This window comes from Sminthopsis crassicaudata, chromosome 3, assembly GCF_048593235.1.
Source record: "Sminthopsis crassicaudata isolate SCR6 chromosome 3, ASM4859323v1, whole genome shotgun sequence".
NCBI lineage: Eukaryota > Metazoa > Chordata > Mammalia > Dasyuromorphia > Dasyuridae > Sminthopsis > Sminthopsis crassicaudata.
This window is the reverse complement of record NC_133619.1, coordinates 589,099,454-589,117,474: the sequence shown is the minus strand read 5'-3', so window position 1 is coordinate 589,117,474 and position 18,021 is coordinate 589,099,454. Positions and strand designations below refer to the sequence as shown.

The 18,021-nt window shown below is 39.8% G+C and overlaps 1 protein-coding gene across 2 annotated transcripts in view; it reads left to right on the top strand.

The window, feature by feature from the left end:
• STK40 (serine/threonine kinase 40) overlaps positions 1 to 18,021 on the top strand; it is a 56,517-nt gene that overhangs the window by 19,556 nt on the left and 18,940 nt on the right. Inside the window, exons 1-6 of one of the 2 annotated variants that reach the window (XM_074305157.1) lie at positions 3,829 to 3,945; positions 6,274 to 6,393; positions 8,089 to 8,174; positions 8,491 to 8,634; positions 12,655 to 12,882; positions 13,671 to 13,723. In XM_074305157.1, coding sequence (XP_074161258.1) covers positions 3,906 to 3,945; positions 6,274 to 6,393; positions 8,089 to 8,174; positions 8,491 to 8,634; positions 12,655 to 12,882; positions 13,671 to 13,723 — 671 coding nt within the window. In that variant the 5' untranslated portion in view covers positions 3,829 to 3,905. Of the gene's footprint in view, positions 1 to 3,828; positions 3,946 to 6,273; positions 6,394 to 8,088; positions 8,175 to 8,490; positions 8,635 to 12,654; positions 12,883 to 13,670; positions 13,724 to 18,021 lie in introns of those variants that run through there. The other variant, XM_074305158.1, reaches the window with a different exon arrangement.

Sequence of the window (18,021 nt, the reverse complement as noted above, 5' to 3'; positions counted from 1 at the left end):
GGGAGAAATTAATCTCAAAAATAAAAAGACAGAACAAAATCACTGGAATGAAATCACAAAACAAAATCAAGATTTTTATGGAAAAGTGTCGCCATTCTCCATATCACACTCTGAAAACTCTGCCACTAGACTTCGTGCAGTTAATTTGTGAAAAACAATAATAGGATTAGGTCTAAGCGTGAGCCCTGTAGAAGTTACTTCTTCCATCTATAGAGAAAAGCTTCTTTTGGGACACATTCATGCATATAGAAAGTCATATTTCTCCATATTGATAGAAGATATCTTGGAGTGTACCAATTACAAACCACAGATAACTATATCCCAACTAAAACTTCAATTTATACAGGAAGCCTTTCCCATTCTCACTTAATTCTAGTGGTATCCCTTTAATATTTCCCATTATCCTATATTTAGGTTGTCTCCCCCATGAGATAGAGAGCTCCTTTGAAAGCTCCTAAGAGCACCTAATACAGTGTGGAGCACTTAATGGTACTTTCCTTCCCACTAAAGAATTTTCATTGGACTATGCAACTTGCTCCTTCCTTCTTTTATCAGCTGTTACAACCACCCAGGATGTTTCTCACCTGCCACTCTCCCCACATCTGGAGGAGGTGGGCCACATGCTACCTTCAAACCCACTGTGCCAGGCTGAAGGATAACAAACCAGCAAATTCAGGGCAACTTTTTAGTAAATATCCCTTTACTCAAGTCACTAATCCTGAAACTTGCAAATTAAATCTATCCAGAGTTCCACTAGTTCTCTTCCTGCCCAAATTTGATGCAACATTCATCTCCCAGCCTTTGTCCTATTTCATCCAATTTTCACAAGGAAGTTTTCAAAGTCATGAGAAAATATTTCTAACTAACTGTAGTGCTTGGTATAGTGGAAGTCTAAGTAAGTCCTAAAGGATCCTTTCTGGAAATGTTTTTTGTGTTCATACTCATTGTCTAATCAGGTCATTCTGTTTATTCCATCCTACTTTAAGTGAGTCCTCTAAGAGAATTCCTGGTTTGGAGAAAGGAGGACTCCATCTCTGCCTTAGGGGAAGGCCATGGCAGAAGTGGGGTCTCTTCCTCCAGAGGAGGAAAGAGGGGTAGACTGGGACCCTGGGAAGAGTAGGAATCTGGGAAGATTTCATTTAGGAAGTAGCTTGAGCAGAATCTTAGAGGAGAATTTTAACAGCGAGGCTTGTTTTCTAAAGTACAAGAATGGGGAGCAGCCTAATAGTTTCCTTTTGTTGGAATATATAGTACATAAAGAAAAAGAATATAAAACTGTATTAAACATGTACATTTAAGGTAGATTGTGAAGGACTTTAAATGCCAAGTTGAAGAACTGTCCTTTTATCCTAGAAAGACAAAGAGCTAGTGGAAAGTGGTTTGTTTGGTTTTTGTTTTGTTTTGTTTTGTTTTGTTTTAATTTCTCAATAGTATTTTATTTTTTCAATTATATGTAAAGACAGTTTTCAATATTCCTTTTTGTAAAACTTTTGTGTGCCAAATTTTTCTTCCTCTTATCTAATCCCCTCCCCAAGACAGCAAGAAGTCTGATATGGGTTAAATTCATTCATTTCTTTTAAACATTTCCATATTTGTCATGTCTTACAAGAAAAATAAGATCAAAGGGGGGGGGGGAACTATGAGAGAGGGAAAAAACACAATTAAAGTGAAAAAATTCTGCTTCGATCCACATTGAATCTCCGTGATATATCTGGATGTGGATGGCATTTTCTATCCCAAATCTATTGAAATTGCCTTAAGTCACTGAATTGTTGAGAAGAGCCAAGTCTGTCACTGTTGGTCATCACATAATCTTGTTCTTGCTGGAACCATGTTGTCTTAGTTCTGCTGACTTCACTTAGCACCAGTAAGTCTTTCCAAGCTTTTAAAATCAACTTGCTCATCATTTCTTATAGAGCAATATTACATTACATTTATATATCAGTTCCTTGCTACTACAAATAGTTTTGTATATGTGGGTTTTTTCCCCTTTTTTATGATCTTTTTGGAACACAGACTCAGTAGAGACGTTGCTGGATCAAAGGATATGTACAATTTGATAGCCCTTTGAGAAGTTTTTAGAAAAGGAGCAATGATTGTCAGTTCTGTGTATTCAGAAGATTAATTTGATAGCTCTATGAAGGACTAATTGGAGAGAAGAGAGACAAATAGTATTAGATTATATCATAAAATCTTAAATTTAATATATTTCCATGTATTATTACTTGAGTTCAGGTATATTCATCTTAACTCCCCAACTAGATCATAAAGTCTGAAGCTAGGGGATGTGTCTTCCATTTCCTTTGCATTTCCTCCCTATCAGTTCCCATCACACCCAACCAGATCAAACACAATAGTGAGGCCTTAATAAATGCTGCACTTGTCCCAGGTGGGAGATCTTTGTCCCATTGTCCTTTGCCTTTGAGAGCTTCCCGATGGTAACCCTAAGACAAAGAATGGACTGTCTTTGGAGAAGTCCTTTCTTGGCCAAAGAGCTTTGTGACTATTCTGCCCTGGCCTCTTTTGAAGGTCAGTCAGTCATGTTGTGCTATGCTCCACTGGCCTGAGCCCACTGTAGAGCAGATATTTCTCTTTATTCTGAGCTAAAATGTCGCAGCTGATGACAAATTGATCCACCAGGAGTCCCTGAGGGAAAAGGGATTGTTTGGGGCCTTGTGCATCTGTGTAACTCCCCAGCATGAGAGCTATACTTTCAACTTTGTGGCTTGTTTTTCTACAGTGTTTATGAAGCATCTCTGAGGCTGGATTGGGCCTTGTTTAAGGTGACAAAGACCCTTCCCAGCTAACTTCTGTAGTCTCTGCCAGTCAGTCACATTAGAAGTGTTCTCAGAGGTAGAGTATCTGGGAGGGAGTCTTGTTGACTCCTAGAATGAGAGTAGAACGCCTTTCTTGGGGAGGATAAGGAGGGACTGAGTCACATGCTAAGTAAGTAAGGGAGGACAGTCAGCTTATGTCATTACATCACAGGAGCCTTCTGCCTCTTCTCTCCTTTACTGAGCTGAGACCAGCTATTTGAGTCAAGTCTATAGCTCCATTATCCTGGACTCCATATGATACAGAAAAAAAGCTTCAACCTTTGGTGGCAATAGTGGTTTTGTATCATGCCTTTTCCCTTCCCCTCCTCAAATGCTTCTGGCATTGTCTGTTTTGCCTGGAGATTCCCATCTTGGTCCAGCTATATTCAAATTAGCTTTACTCCCTAGCAATCTGTCAAAATCTAAGGACCCCTTCTCAGAGTAATGTTTCTATGCATAAAATACTGAGGATTACAAAGAAAACCAATTATATTGAAATAAAAGTTGCCATTTTTCCCCTTCCAATTTGGCAGAGCCTAGATTGAAAACTCATTGATCTAGAATAATTCTTGGTTAGAGTAATGCTTTTTTCTTTATTTTTTATTATAAATTTAACAGTGTCCAGCTAATACAAATGTTTCAATATGAAAAGAACAGAGAATTGTATGTAAAATCATTGCTTCTAATTTTTTGAAAATATTAATTTTAACAAAGGAGTAATATTATTTTGCCCTTTTCTGAACTTTGTTCTCTGAATTATTTTACATATTTTGTTGGTATCATAGTGATATTCTGGTTGCCATCACCTCAAGATCCCTGTGATGACCTCTGTCATCTGTTTTTTCTTCTCCCAAAGGCACCATTTCTAGAGTACATGTGGATAAAATGATTTAAAAGATGGGGTGACTGCCACAGCTCCCAAAAGGAGAAGATGCTATATTCTTGTGTTTCCCTGTGGTTCCCCCCGCCCCTCATTATTACCTCACTAAGCCATGCCAGACCCCAATAGAGTTCATTCATAGCAACCAAATAAGAGGGCAGCAGAAGAGGGAGGGGAGACATTTATTACTTCTCAGCCAGAAAGCATTGATGTCCCTGTGCACCAGCAGCAAGCCACAGCACAGACTTGGTAAGGAGCTGCAAATATAGACACAGCCCCTACCTCTAATTTTAGATTGGCTGGCTCATTCTAGCCCTGGCAGGGAAGGCTCTTTTAGGAGATGTAGGCACGCGCGCACGCACACACACGCACACACACACACCCCTACCTGTCACTGTCTTACCAGGGACTGTGTAGGCTTGAAAGAAGACTTCAGAGGCAGTACTGGGAATGTTGCCCACAGAAATCTCTGTACCCTGTTCTTAAGTGGCAAATGTAGCAATAATATGTGTTCCCAGTGGTGATAGACTCTCCCTTGTGACATATTTCCTAGGCTGCTGAAGTGATGATGCAATGCCTACAAGTAAATTTCAAAGGTTAGAATTAGTATGCAGCAGTGTATTCTTGTCTTGTCTCACGAGGCTTTTCCCCAAGCCTTAGTTTCTACAAACAGATCGCAACAGGTGCAGTGAGCCTCGGAGATGCTAAGTGTCCCCTTCATCCTGGCAGCAAGTGCTGGTTTGCATTCAGCCTCTCCCTAGGATGCCTGGCTTTGCCTGAATTAAAGTGGAACTGACAAGACCTCAGGAAAGGGAGCCCCTTGGGCAGGCCTGGCCTCCTGGTTTTTATCTCTGTTACCGGGCTTCCTGCTACCCATACTCTTAAAACAGGTTTCCTGTGCTGTTGTTCTCACTGAGTCCCAGTGGCCTTGGATGGGGGTAGGGAGGTGGAGTCAGAGGTACTGTGTGTGGCAGCAAGCGTGGCGGGGCTGTTCCCACTCATCTCTGTTGAAACAGTTCTCATCAAACTGTTGTCTAGACAGTGTTTTGTAGAAAAGGCAGCATATGCACAGATGTACCAAGGCTTCTGTGGGAGTCTCCATGGAGAAGAATAATTCCTGTTTCTGGGCCTAGTGAACCTTGTCTGGTCCACTATTAGTACCAATTGTCTAAGGCAGGAGGGCAACTGAAATCTCTTAAAAACGATGACCTAACCATTTTTATTTTATTTACATTATTTCATTTTTTATGGTGGGTAGGGAGAGTAACCCATCTCTGTCTGTGGTGAATGTGGCCAAGGAATTCATAGCTAGCTACTGATCCACGATGGGCAGCAAAGCATGAAACTCATCTTAGGCCACTGGGAAATCTGTGTTGTCTTTGGCCAATGTAAATAACATTAGATTTCTCTGTAACATTTTAAAGATGGAAAGGATTTTGAAGGTAGACAAGTTCATTTTACATGTGAAAAACTTAGTCCCTGAAGAATGGAGTAAGGAGACCAGGGCCATGGCTGGGACGTAGAATGCCAGTTTGCCAGGCTCTTGCCTCCTGTTGGGGGGAAGGGGACCAGGAGGGAGGTGTTGTCTTTGTGCTCATTTTAGGGTCTAGGAAGCTGGAGTTAGTTAATTAGTTAAATGACTTGCCCCAGAGTCTGAGGCAGATTTTAGGCTCCCCAATTGCAGGCTCTTCAGCCTGTCTACTGTACCTAGCTGCCTCCTAGCGCCACCTAGCTGCCTCCATTTCAAAAGATTGGTGGTCTCCATATTCAAATGAATTTTTGTTTTTGTTGTTGTTGTTATAATTTACCCATCTACAGAAATGATTACCCAGGCAACTGAAAAAATCCAAATTAGGGTTCAGACATAATGTATACTGACTGATATTAGTTTAGCCGTATCCTTAACTTTTTAATTCTCAAGTTAATTCTCTAAGTGCATTATTTTAGTGGAGTGAAGTAAATATATTTTTTAAATGTTGAATTCTCTAGTTTGAGACCTTTTATGAATATCACTCCATGTATTGACCGGTGAATTCAGGTAAATTAAGGACATGGGTACTAATTGCTGCTAATAGTAGTGATAAAAATAGTCAGAGCTCAAGTTTATATATGATAATTTGCAATTTATAGGGTGCTTTCCCCACAACAGTCCAGTGAGATAGAGGGAACAAATGTTATCAATTTTTTTAACAGGATTAGGACTCATGAACAATATATAACATGTAAATGTTAGCATTGGGACTGGGCTAAGGTCTCCTGACTCCCAGAGCTGGGTACTTGTTGCCTTCAGCATCTACAGAAATTGCCTTCATTGCATGTCAGACACCTGGTTTCATTCAGTAGATTCTGCTTTTCCTATCTCTGTGGCCAGTCTTCCTTTCTGACTTGCAGGCTTCTTTAGACCTCAATTAATCTGGTAATCAGAGAGCTTTTGCTGCTTGTCAGTGAGAATTGTCTCTGTAAGAGGAAGAGGTGGTGGCTTCCTGATGCAATTCCAAGGCAGAGGCTTGTGTTATCCCCAAGGCTGGGGAATGAGCTGACTTAGTCATTGGGGGGAATCTCTTCTTTCTCTTCCAGAGCTGAGGATGAAGCGGAGAGCATCAGACAGAGGAGCTGGGGAAACGTCTGCTCGGGCAAAAGCTCTTGGAAGTAGCATTTCTGGGAATAATGCAAAGAGAGCTGGGCCATTTATCTTAGGTAAGTCACACTTGTTTTCTCAGTTGTCTAGAGCAGGCTGGCTTACAACCTGTTCCATGTGCTGACTGAATGGAATAACAAGATAGTAGCAAAATTACAATATAAACTTACATTCAGACCTGGTGGATTCAGTCACATAATTATCAGGGCTCGTATATTAAACTAAAGGTTTTTTTTTTTTTGTTTTTGTTTTTGTTTTTTAATTTCTCAGGGAAATTGTAAAGTATTAAGATAGCAGATATTTGAAACTGAATACCTTCATGTGTGCCCACATATGTAAGAGGGTATATGTGTTTGCTGACTTAGTCTCTTTCTTTGGAGGAGAAGAGGCATTTTTCCATGAAAATACAGCTTTTCCTTCTCCACTCTCCCCAGCCCGACCCATTTGGGATATAGAACAGGTATTCTTGCTTTATTTTACCATGAGATCAAGTCATACCAAGTTTGGAATCCATCTGAGAGACCCCTGTCCTGTGGGTGGTACCTAAATGGTGCACGATTAATTCTAGAAAGGTGTTGATGAAACTCCCAAGAACCTATAAAATTTGGTGGATGGTTTATGAATAAGAGCACGTGGTGGTGTCAGCATACCTGAGAAAAGATACTTACAAATGAAGAGAAACTAGGATGTCATGGAAGTGGGGTGTGCTGGCTGACTGGGTTTAATGTTCTAGGATTTGCAGTTCTATGATTATTTTGAGTTGCCAAGTGTTGGCTGTCATATTGATAAAAATTAATATTGTTTCTACCGTGCCACAATTGACCCCTTGTTGATGGGAGCTAGCTGTGGTAGGCAAGCAGGTCTTAGGAAACTGCCCTCACGTGGAGGGGCAGAGATCAGGTGTGTGCTGCATTGCATGACACAATACCCTTGGGCATGTGGACTTGTCAGTGGTACAAGAACGGTGAGTCATGAAATTTTAGAGCTAGAAGGGGATCATTTAATCCCTCCCCAACTTGAAATAGGGATTTCTGTGGATCCAGAGAACAAGTGCTACAAGTATACCATTTGTATGAAGCTTCTTTTTGTAGATATGGTACTGTTCAAGAAGACTTTAAAACCCCATTGATTTGATTGTTTTTAGGAATGGTGCAGTTTATAGGAAAGTTTACCTATTGTCGACCTTTAGGCTTGTCTAAGTAAGAATTGGCATAGACACTGAATGTGGGTCAAAGCATAGTATTTTCACCTTTTTTTGTTTACGTGTTCTTTTTCGTGGTCTTTCCCTTTTATTTTGATTTTTCTTTCACAGCATAACATATAGAAATATATTTAAAGGGATTGTACACATTTAATTTGCTTGCTATCTTGGGAAGGGAGACAGAAAAAATTTGGAACTCCAAATCTTACAAAAGTGAATGTTGAGAACTACCTTTACATGTATTTCAAAAATTAAAATAATATTGAGAGGGTAATAAGAGTGGGGGTGGGGGGGCAGCTAGGTGGCGCAGTGGATAGAGCACCAGCCCTGAAGTCAGGAGGACCCGAGGTCAAATCTGGTCTCAGACATTTAACACTTCCTAGTTTGTGACCTTGGGCAAGTCACTTAACCCCAGCCTCAGGAAAAAAAAAAAAAAAGAGTGGGGGTGGCTGATCAAAGAGGTCCCTGGTAGCTCTACATCATCTTAATGACACCACACTGTGCTAGGCAAAGCCCCTTAAATGCAAACAAATCTATTCTCTTCTGCCCTCAGGTCCTCGATTGGGTAATTCTCCAGTGCCCAGCATTGTCCAGTGTTTGGCAAGGAAAGATGGGACAGATGACTTCTATCAGCTAAAGGTAGGTGGAAGAGAAGTCCTCAATACTTCTGCTTTCTTGAAAGAACTGTGTGCCTTAAGGAGCTTCACACCAATGTTGCTGTGACTCCATTTACCTTGAAGCAATTCAGTTCACACATTCTGTCACTCTCTACAATTCTTGGTGAAGGTGGATTTATATGTACATAAAATTAAAGAGCAGTCACGTTTGAGATGCCTGTTCATGGAAGACCATGTGCATTAGAAGTGACACCTGCAGTACTGCACTCTAGTCCTACCTGTCATTTTGTTTAAGGAACAAAAAATACAATAAGGCTTTCTTTTCCTTTTCCCCAAAGATTCTGACCCTTGAAGAAAGGGGAGAACAAGGACTAGAGACCCAAGAGGAAAGGCAAGGCAAGATGCTGTTACATACAGAGTATTCTCTGCTTTCCCTTCTCCACACTCAGGATGGTGTCGTTCATCACCACGGGCTCTTCCAGGTAAAGGGCAGAAATGGGAATACCTTGGGTCTGCAAGCCTCTTGCCACTTGCTGGGCTTGGCTTTGCATTCTGTTTTCCAATAGCTCTTTATAATAATTTTTTTAAAGAATTTTTTATTGCTGTCTGTTGTTTTTATATCACCTTATTTTTTTCTCTGTATCCCATCCCCCTCCCCAGAGAGCCATTCCTTACAATGATATTTCCTATGCAGAACCACCCCAGTGAATCAGGGCTTCCTCAGGAGCTGAGGGAGGTTATTCAGAGGACGTTGTTTACTGACTGTGACCCAGTGGTACTGGTCATGATGATCAGCTCTAGCCAAAGTATAAACAGTGTACATTTTAAATGGTCATGATTTCTTTGAAAAGCAGCTTTTCTGAGCAAAGGGGAAAAGCCAGGAAGTCTCTTAAAGATAAAAGGACTTTGGGGACAAATCTGAGCTCTCTTCTCTAAAGTTGCCTTGACTTCTTAAGAAATGTAACAAAAATCAGTAAAAGGAGAAGCTAGACAACTTGCATATTACCTCAAAACAATCAGAAGTGCATTCTTTCCTTTAGGCATTTGTTGGGTTCTCCATTCAGGCCTTGATGGCCCTTCAGGCAGGAAATAGGTCACTCAGGTTAGATTGTCTGATTAGGAATCTTTTTGGAAATAAGCACATTAAAAATATATGTCCTTGAGGGGGCTTTTAACAGCTCGAAAATACAAGCGGAAAAACTATTCTTAGAAAAGAAATGAGTTATCCTTTTTTACTGAAGACATTCTCCTACCTGTGCTGTTAGGGATTGATTGTTTGGGAAGTCTATCTGAAAGCATTAGCTGGAGGCAGAGTAGTGGCTACAAAAATTACTCCATTCCCAACATTCTCCTAATGTGTGATTAGGCATGGCTGGACTCATCGGTTTAGTCTAGAAGAGTGAATAGTAGAAGTTGTCTCCATGAGGTCTTTGTGTTTAGATTTGCCTTCAGAGACTCTGGCAGGTAACCCAGAGTAGTAATGAGTAATCCAAAAGCTTTTCTCATCCAAGGTGTATTGAGGATAGACTTATTTTGTTGACAGCTTACAAAGAAGACTAGAGTCTTTTTTAAGTACTTGATTTAATCATTTTCATACATATTATTTTAAAAGACTAGAGAACTTTGATTATCAATCAATAAGTATTGAACATATTCTTCATAACAGTTCTGGGTAATGCAACATAAAAGATATGACCTCTGATCTCAAAGATCCTAGAATCCAGCTGGAAAGATAAAGAAGATGAGAATACAAACAGTGTATGGTAGGCACCAAATGTTTGGTACAGACAGTAAGTGCTTCAAAAGATCTGAGAAAGAAGAGAGGACCCCTGAGGTGATAGAGAGATCCCTGGGGTTCTCGTTCCAGCCCTGTCTCCAAACTGCCTTTGAGATTAAACTTGGCTAATCCCTTTGGCTTATTTATAAAGTAATAGTGTTGTATTAGATGACTTCTGAGGTCCCTTCTAACTGGCGTTTGTGTGATTCTAAGGAATCTTTAGTGGTCTTAGAATAACATGAACCGAGTAGCAGAGCACATTGTGGAAGAAAGGGGAGGAAGATGAAAGATCCAAAGTCTGTTTTGTTATCTGTCGTAGTTCAGCTTAAATTTTATTTTATTTTATTTTTTTAAATTATAGTTTTTATTTACCAGATATATGCATGGGTAATTTTACAGCATTGACAGTTACCAAACCTTTTGTTCCAATTTTTCTCTTCCTTCCCCTCCCCCATGGCAAGTTGACCAATACATGTTACATATGTTAAAGTATAAATTAAATACAATATATGTATCCATGTCCAAACACTTGTTTTTCTGTACAAAAAGAATCAGACTTTGAAACAGTGTACAATTAGCCTGTGAAGGAAATCAAAACTGCAGGTGGACAAAAATAGAGGGATTGGGAATTCTATGTAATGGTTCATAGTCATCTCCCAGAGTTCTTTCGCTGGGTGTAGCTGGTTCAGTTCATTACTGCTCTATTGGAACTGATTTGGTCCATCTCATTGTTGGAAAGAGCCACTTCCATCAGAATTGATCATCATATAGTATTGTTGTTGAACTATATAATGATCTTCTGGTCCTGCTCGTTTGATACCGCATCAGTTCATGTAAGTCTCTCCAGGCCTTTCTGAAATCATCCTGTTGGTCATTTCTTACAGAACAATAATATTCCATAACATTCATATGCCACAATTTATTCAGCCAATGTCCAATTGATGGGCATCCACTCAGTTTCCAGTTTCTGGCCACTACAAAGAGGGCTGCCACAAACATTCTTGCACATACAGGTCCCTTTCCCCTCTTTAAAATCTCTTTGGGATATAAGCCAGTAGTAACACTGCTGGCTCAAAGGGTATGCACAGTTTGATAACTTTTTGAGCATAGTTCCAAATTGCTCTCCAGAATGGCTGGATGTATTCACAATTCCACCAACAATGTATCAGTGTCCCTGTTTTTCCACATCCCCTCCAACATTGCGCATTATCCTTCCTTGTCATTCTAGCCAATCTGACAGGTGTGTAGTGGTATCTCAGAGTTGTCTTAATTACCATTTTTCTGATTAATAATGACTTGGAGTATCTTTTCATATGGCTAGAAATAGTTTCAATTTCTTCGTCTGAGAATTGTCTGTTCATATCCTTTGACCATTTACCAATTGCAGAATGGCTTGCTTTCTTATAAATCAGAGTCAATTCTCTATATATTTTGGAAATGAGGCTTTTATCAAGTTCATCTTAAATTTTAAAGAAGAAAGTCTCTCAGTCCCCGAATAGGATTGAAAATGTTGGTAGAGCTGGTTATGCTTTTCAGCAAGATTGTGAAAATATATTTGAAATCCTAGGAGCTTCTCAGAACTGATTTCTACGTAACTTTTATTGTCTTATGGGATCAAAATTAAAACTGCTACTTAGATATAATACAATAAACATGTATTAAAAACCCCTGAAATGTGCCAGCCACTGTGTTAAGTACTTAGGGATACAAATAAGAAAGCCAGTCTCCCTGCCTAGGGGATGATAGTACACAAAACTTAAAGAGGGTAAGGGGTGAAGATAATGCCAAAAGGTATCTGGCTTGGGGACAAAATGAAGATAATGGTAGAATCAAAATCAAGTAGAGCTGCTGTGGACAGATAAAGAAATTGCTGGGATTCTTAATGCTCTGTAAAATGAGCCTTTGAGAGGAGGTCGTTGCTCTGCCTTCCTATCAGTGTCAGAAGCAGTTGAGGGCACCATTGAGGTGTGACGATCAAAGCTCAAGCAGTCTTCAGGATGCTAAGTTGTTTCCTGGTGGTGAGCTGGGGGGGTGGGGGGGGAGGGAATACATGATGATGATGATGTGGGTCAGAATCAAGCAGAATGGCTGGCAGCCAATGAAGAAGTGACTGGAATATTAAAGAGTGGTATAACAGGAAGAATGGACACCTCCATCTCCTCCTAACACACACACACACAGAGCCTCATACCCAATAAAAACATGGTTTGTGGGAGAACAGTGAGAAGATCCTATCAGTCATCTGATGCTTTTGCTTTGAGCCTATGGCCTCGGTTCAACTTTCTTTGATTCTGAAAGAAACATAGAACTTAATAAGCACTTGTTTGTGAATATAAATCCTTCCACTTACAAATATGGCCACTTTTGTGGCTGTAGAATTTGGCAGTGTTTGAATATGCTTCTCTGAGACATCATGCCAATCCCTGGAACTAGTCTTGTTTGCTGGGTGTAGCTGCTGGCACATCAAAGATTAGGTAATGTTGACTGGCTCCATAATCTCTTAGTTTCAATCCCATAAGCATGTATTCCTCAGCCTTTCTTTCTTAATCCCCTGTACATGAGTGAGCTTGTTTTGGTGGTTATTGGTTTGGTTTTTTTTTTTGTTTTGTTTTGTTTTTTTTAAGTTTTCTGAATGATATCCCTGTTCCTTTATGTATTTATAATCCAAATGGGAAGCTTCACTGCTAATAACTGTCTCAAAACCACTTGTTTCTTTTCCTCCTAGGATCGAGCTTGTGAAATCGTTGAGGATGTGGAATCTACCCGGATGATCAAGAAAATGAAAAAACGTATTTGTCTAGTCCTGGACTGCCTTTGTGCACATGACTTTAGTGACAAAACTGCAGATCTGATCAACCTCCAGCATTATGTCATAAAGGAAAAGCGACTCAGTGAAAGAGAGACAGTAGTTATATTCTATGATGTGGTCCGAGTGGTGGAAGCCTTGCATAAGGTGAGCAGCTGCTTAGTTGGATTGTTCTTTCTTCTCTAGACTATAGAGTATTTTCAAGTACTACATAAAGGATGAGGATGGATGAGTCTCTTAACTTTCTTTATAGACAGAATACTTTCAGTGAAACTTGGAAAATTTTCTATCTTGGTAGTGATAAAGGCTCAGCATCTTCAAGAAAGGTAATAGTAGAATTAATTGTAAACCAAATTAAAAATAGTGGCACCTAAACACAGCTGGAAGTATAGGTCTACGTCATTCCAAAAATGAGTCACCAGAGAATTTGTTAAGGTCCATGACTTTGAGTCCCTGATTGTCCTCTAAGTTCTCATCTCAGATAGAGCTGTCCACATCTATCTTATTTCCCCTTTTATAAATCAGATGGTAATGTCATTTTATCTATAATGGATATTGTGGATGTAGATGAACTAATGATGGAAGTATAGGGGTCAGTCTTTCTCTCTTGGCAGCTATCCATAAGCAAGAAAGGATAGGGTTTTTTACTAAAGTCCAGTTTTCTTCCCTCTTGAGTTAACAAAGTTACAGAATTCTTGGGTTCTCTGAGGGTGGTACAGCAGAGTGAGAGCTGTAAAGGAAAGTATTTCTGACTTGAGAGAGAAGTTCTTATCATTAAAAATATCCTAGCAGCTGCTCTGTGATCAGCTTCTTTGGGGACATTTTAGAATTTGTACCTTAGGCCTGGTGGCCCCTAAAGTTTTATGAGTCTTGAATTTGTTATGGGTCTAAATAATCCACATTCAAAATTGTATATTGTCAATTTTGTTTTTCAGAAAAACATTGTGCACAGAGACCTGAAACTTGGCAATATGGTGCTAAACAAAAGGTGAGTGAGCTTTTTCATTGTCTCCTTAACCTTGAAATTGAGGCAGATTTTATATGATTTTGTCATCAACAGCACACAGTTTTCAAGATTAAATGTAAAGTCTTAACAATTTGGGTTCAGAAATTTAACTTATCCAACATGAGAATGTGAAAAATAATTGGGGGGGGGGGGAGGAGGAGGAAGTTAAGTTCAACTTCATGAAAATCCAAAATGTGACATGGCAGCCAAGGGAACTAATAAAATCTTAGGCTGACTTCAAAGACAAATGGCTAGAACAAAGTAGTTATTAGTCCCATAACACTTTGCCCTGCCTAGACCACAGCTAAAAAATTACTTCCATTTTAGAAAAGAAATTTATAAGCCTTATACCATTTCCACAGGATAATGATCATTATAGAAATAGGACTAGAAATCATGTAATATACAAATACCAGTTGAATGAACAAGAGATGTTTAGCTTGGTAAAGAGAATGTAATCTTCAGTCTTCATAGTTCCTTCTCTGGATGCAGATCCATCCAAAGTTTATTGGAATTGTTTTGGATTACTGTATTGCTGAGAAGAACTAAGTCTATAACAGTTGATCATTACACAATCTTGCTATTACTGTGTACAATGTTCTGGTTCTGCTCACTTCACTCAGCATCAGTTCATATAAGTCTTTCCAGGCTTTTCTGAAATTAGCCTGCTCATCATTTCTTACAGAACAGTAACATTTTGTTATACTCATAACTTATTCAGCCATTCCCCAATTGGTAGGCATTCACTCAGTTTCCATTTCTTGCCATTACAAAAAAAGCTGCTGTAAATATTTTTGCACATGTAGGTCTTTTCCCCTCTTTTATGATCTCTTAGGGACATAGACCCAGTAGTGACAATGTTGGATCAAAGGGTATATACAGTTTGATAACCCTTAGACATAGTTCCAAATTTCTCTTCAAAGTGGCTGGACTCCAATACCACTGCCAACAATGCATTAGTGTCCCAGTTTTCCTATATCCTCTCCACTATTTATTGTTATCTTTTCCTGTCATCTAAGTCGATCTGAGAGTCAATTTGAGGTGGTATCTCGGGGTAGTTTTAATTTGCATTCCTCTAGTCAAAACTGATTTAAAAAGCATTTTTTCATATGATTGTAGATGACTTTAATTTCTTCTTCTAAAAATTGTCTGTTCATATACTTTGACCATTTATCAGTTGGCAAAAAGCCTCTGCTTAAAGAGCCCCAGTTCAGAGAACCCACTACCTTGAATCATGAATAGTCTTGGCCCCTTTTATTTTCCCCACATAGGGATAGCCTGTGTATGCATAGACAGAGTTTTCATCAGGGCACAGATGCAATCCTAACTTGTTCTTTGAGGCTGTTGCCCCTTTCCAAATTATGATAGGCACATCCCACCAAAGTCAGAAGGGGCTATGAGTACAGGCTCTAGGATGACCAACCTAAATGCAGAGAGGCTCATCAGCAGGATAGCCTGAGGCCAATGAGGTTTTCTTAAAGGTTTTCTCCAAAGTTACAGATCTGTGATCTTGAAAATACAGAGGCTTAAAAAAAAGTGAGAAATGCCAAGAATTAGATTCTTTTATCTCCTGTTGCTATTGATTTGCCAAGGATCTCCTGACTTTCAAACCCAAAGGTAATGACTCCAAGAAATGTTACCTGAAGACCTTTCATCCCTGCTTGAAGAGGAAAGAAAAGGGACATGGCACGGAGATCAATGACAGTCTTGACTCAAGCAAAAATACTTGTATCAAAGTAGTCTACCTTCTGGGGCAACTGATAGTTTCACAATTTGATCCTGTTGTGAGGAACAGGAAGATCTGCAGAAGGCAAGGGAGGCAATCAAAGGGTTGTCTTGATCTCCAGCTGACTGAAGAGTTACAAGTACATATAAGGAGCAAAGAAGAGGGAAGGGAATAAGCATTTATTAAGCACCTCCTGTGTACTAGGCATTGCCCAAAGCACCATACAAATAGTGTCTTACTGGATCCCCACATCAATCCTTGCTGCTCCCAGTTGCTGATGTTTCCATTCTGCATTTGAGAAAACTGAGGGAAATAAGTTGAGTTGACTTGTCTAGCTAATATCTAAAGTTAGATTTGAACCCAAGTCTTACTAACTTCAGACCCAGCATACTCTTCACTGAATCACTGAGATGCATAAAATCTGGGGCTGAAGGATGCACCCAATAAGTGTTAGTCCTCCATAAGAAGTGCTTAAAGACTTAAGGTATCATCGGATGAAAACGCAGGTGCACATGTGTGCTTCTAGGTGTACATTGACTCTTTATTGAGTAATCCTTTTTGAGTGTTGAATCAAACTCTCCACTTAGGCAAAAGAAGAGAGTCACAAGAAGTGTCAGCTCTTCTTAGTCTCTTAAGGGTGATACTAATCAAGCTCTCAGGAAGAGGTAAATCCGGCTTCTTTAGCTGAGATTTGGGGTATTTAGAGTTGGAAGGCTATGGCTTAGATCTAAGAGGTAGCCTGTGTTAGTAGACAACACTGAATTCTTCCTCCTCTGGTCTAACTAGAGTGGTGCTTTTGTCACCTTAGGGCTCTGATAAACATTCTGACTTGAGAAGACTGATTGTAAATAAAGCTCGCCTCCCTCCTCAAGGCTTTGGAGATGGACTAGAGGTGCAGGCTGAGACAGGTGTTGTCAAAAATGATGTTCATCAAAGAACAATAAAGTGTTGACTTTAGAAAGGAAAGGAAAAATCTATATAGTTCTCACTGTCCATATTCAGTAATATTCTGTAAGTGGGGTTATTATTTCTGTCAGTGACTTGGTAATCCTTTCTGATAGCATCTTCCCTCTGTCATGGCTGCAGGTGTCCCCATTGGATCTTAAGTGTCTAGAAGCCCAAAAGCCAGCCCTCCACTGCTTTGATAACTTCCATCTCGAGTTCTAAAACCCCTCCTCTGTTAGCTTTGAGGCAGATGTTTCTCATGACTTACATTAGGTTAAATTGCTTCTGCTCTCTGCCTTAAAGAAGAGAACAAATAAACTAATGACTTCCAACAGAGTTTTCTGGTAAAAGAGCCAGGAACTCTTCTGGTATAGGGAAAATGAAAAAGAGAACTTTTTACAAGAATTACATGAGAACAGTGGTTACAGTAACCCCATTCTTGGAAAAAGTGAAATTGGTTGAATCATCATTGGGGTTACTTTAGGTTTAGGTCAGTTCCTTCTCTATCTTTTTCCCCTTTCCTCTCCCCCCCTTCTCTCTCTCATTCCCCTCTTTTTCCTCTCTTCTCCCCTCTCTTTCTCTGTTCCTTCTTTCTTACTCTTGTTTTTAAAGAGTGGCATACCAAATTCCTAGAAAAGGAAAAAACACAGTGGCAGCCAACAGGGTCATAACTGAAGTGTGACTCATTGCACTAACACTGCCACAAATCTCCCTCCCTTGCTGGCCTGCTTAGCAGGATCCTAGGGTCTGTTGCTTCCCTGGAGCTGGTCAGGGGCATTACATTCTCAGGGAGGCTGACCCTGGGAGCCCTACATACTTTCTTGGGTGTTTCTTAATTGTTTTCCTGGAATTATAAGGCTCTTCCCCTTGAATAGAGCAGCATCGTGATATAATGGTAGACTCATTGGACTTTAGGTTGATTTCAGTATCAGCCCAGCTTTTCTACTTTTTTTTCTACCTTTCTGATTGCTACTCTGTAAAATGAGAATGGCTATATTGTGCTGTTTGTCCTATCAGTAAGAAAAGACCCCTAATGAGAAGTTGTTGTTAGCATGTTTTTGTCAACAGAAAAGCTGCTTTGGTTCTCCTGCAGCTTTTCCATGTTTAATCCTCTCCTGGAAAGTATCCCATCATTCAGCTATACAAGGTTATATTTTCAGATATACTCCATTGAATTCTATATTTAGTAGGAGTAAAAGCATGAATTCTGTAATTAGTGAGTAGGACTGCTAGAGGCTTCTCCTGTACAAGGACAGAAACCATCTTAATTATCTAATGAACTTTTCTTTCCTAAGATATCCTGATTGCTCATCTTCACCAGATAGTTGCCTCAGGAACTTTGGGCCAGTCCATCTGTTCCCCTCTCTAAACCTCAGTTTCCTCATCTATAGAATGAAGGAAATAGGACTAGATGATACTTCAGGGCTTGCTCTGCTCAAAAATTCTGTGACTATCTAAATTAAGAACAAAAGGTTCATTTTCGATTATGTGCCCTTCCTTCAAAGTCACCAACTCTGTTCACCTCCCATACAGAGCTAATGGAGCTGGAATGGAAGGCTGGAATGCTGTTGCTTTAAGATTTCAAGAGTTTCCTCTTGAACACACTGAT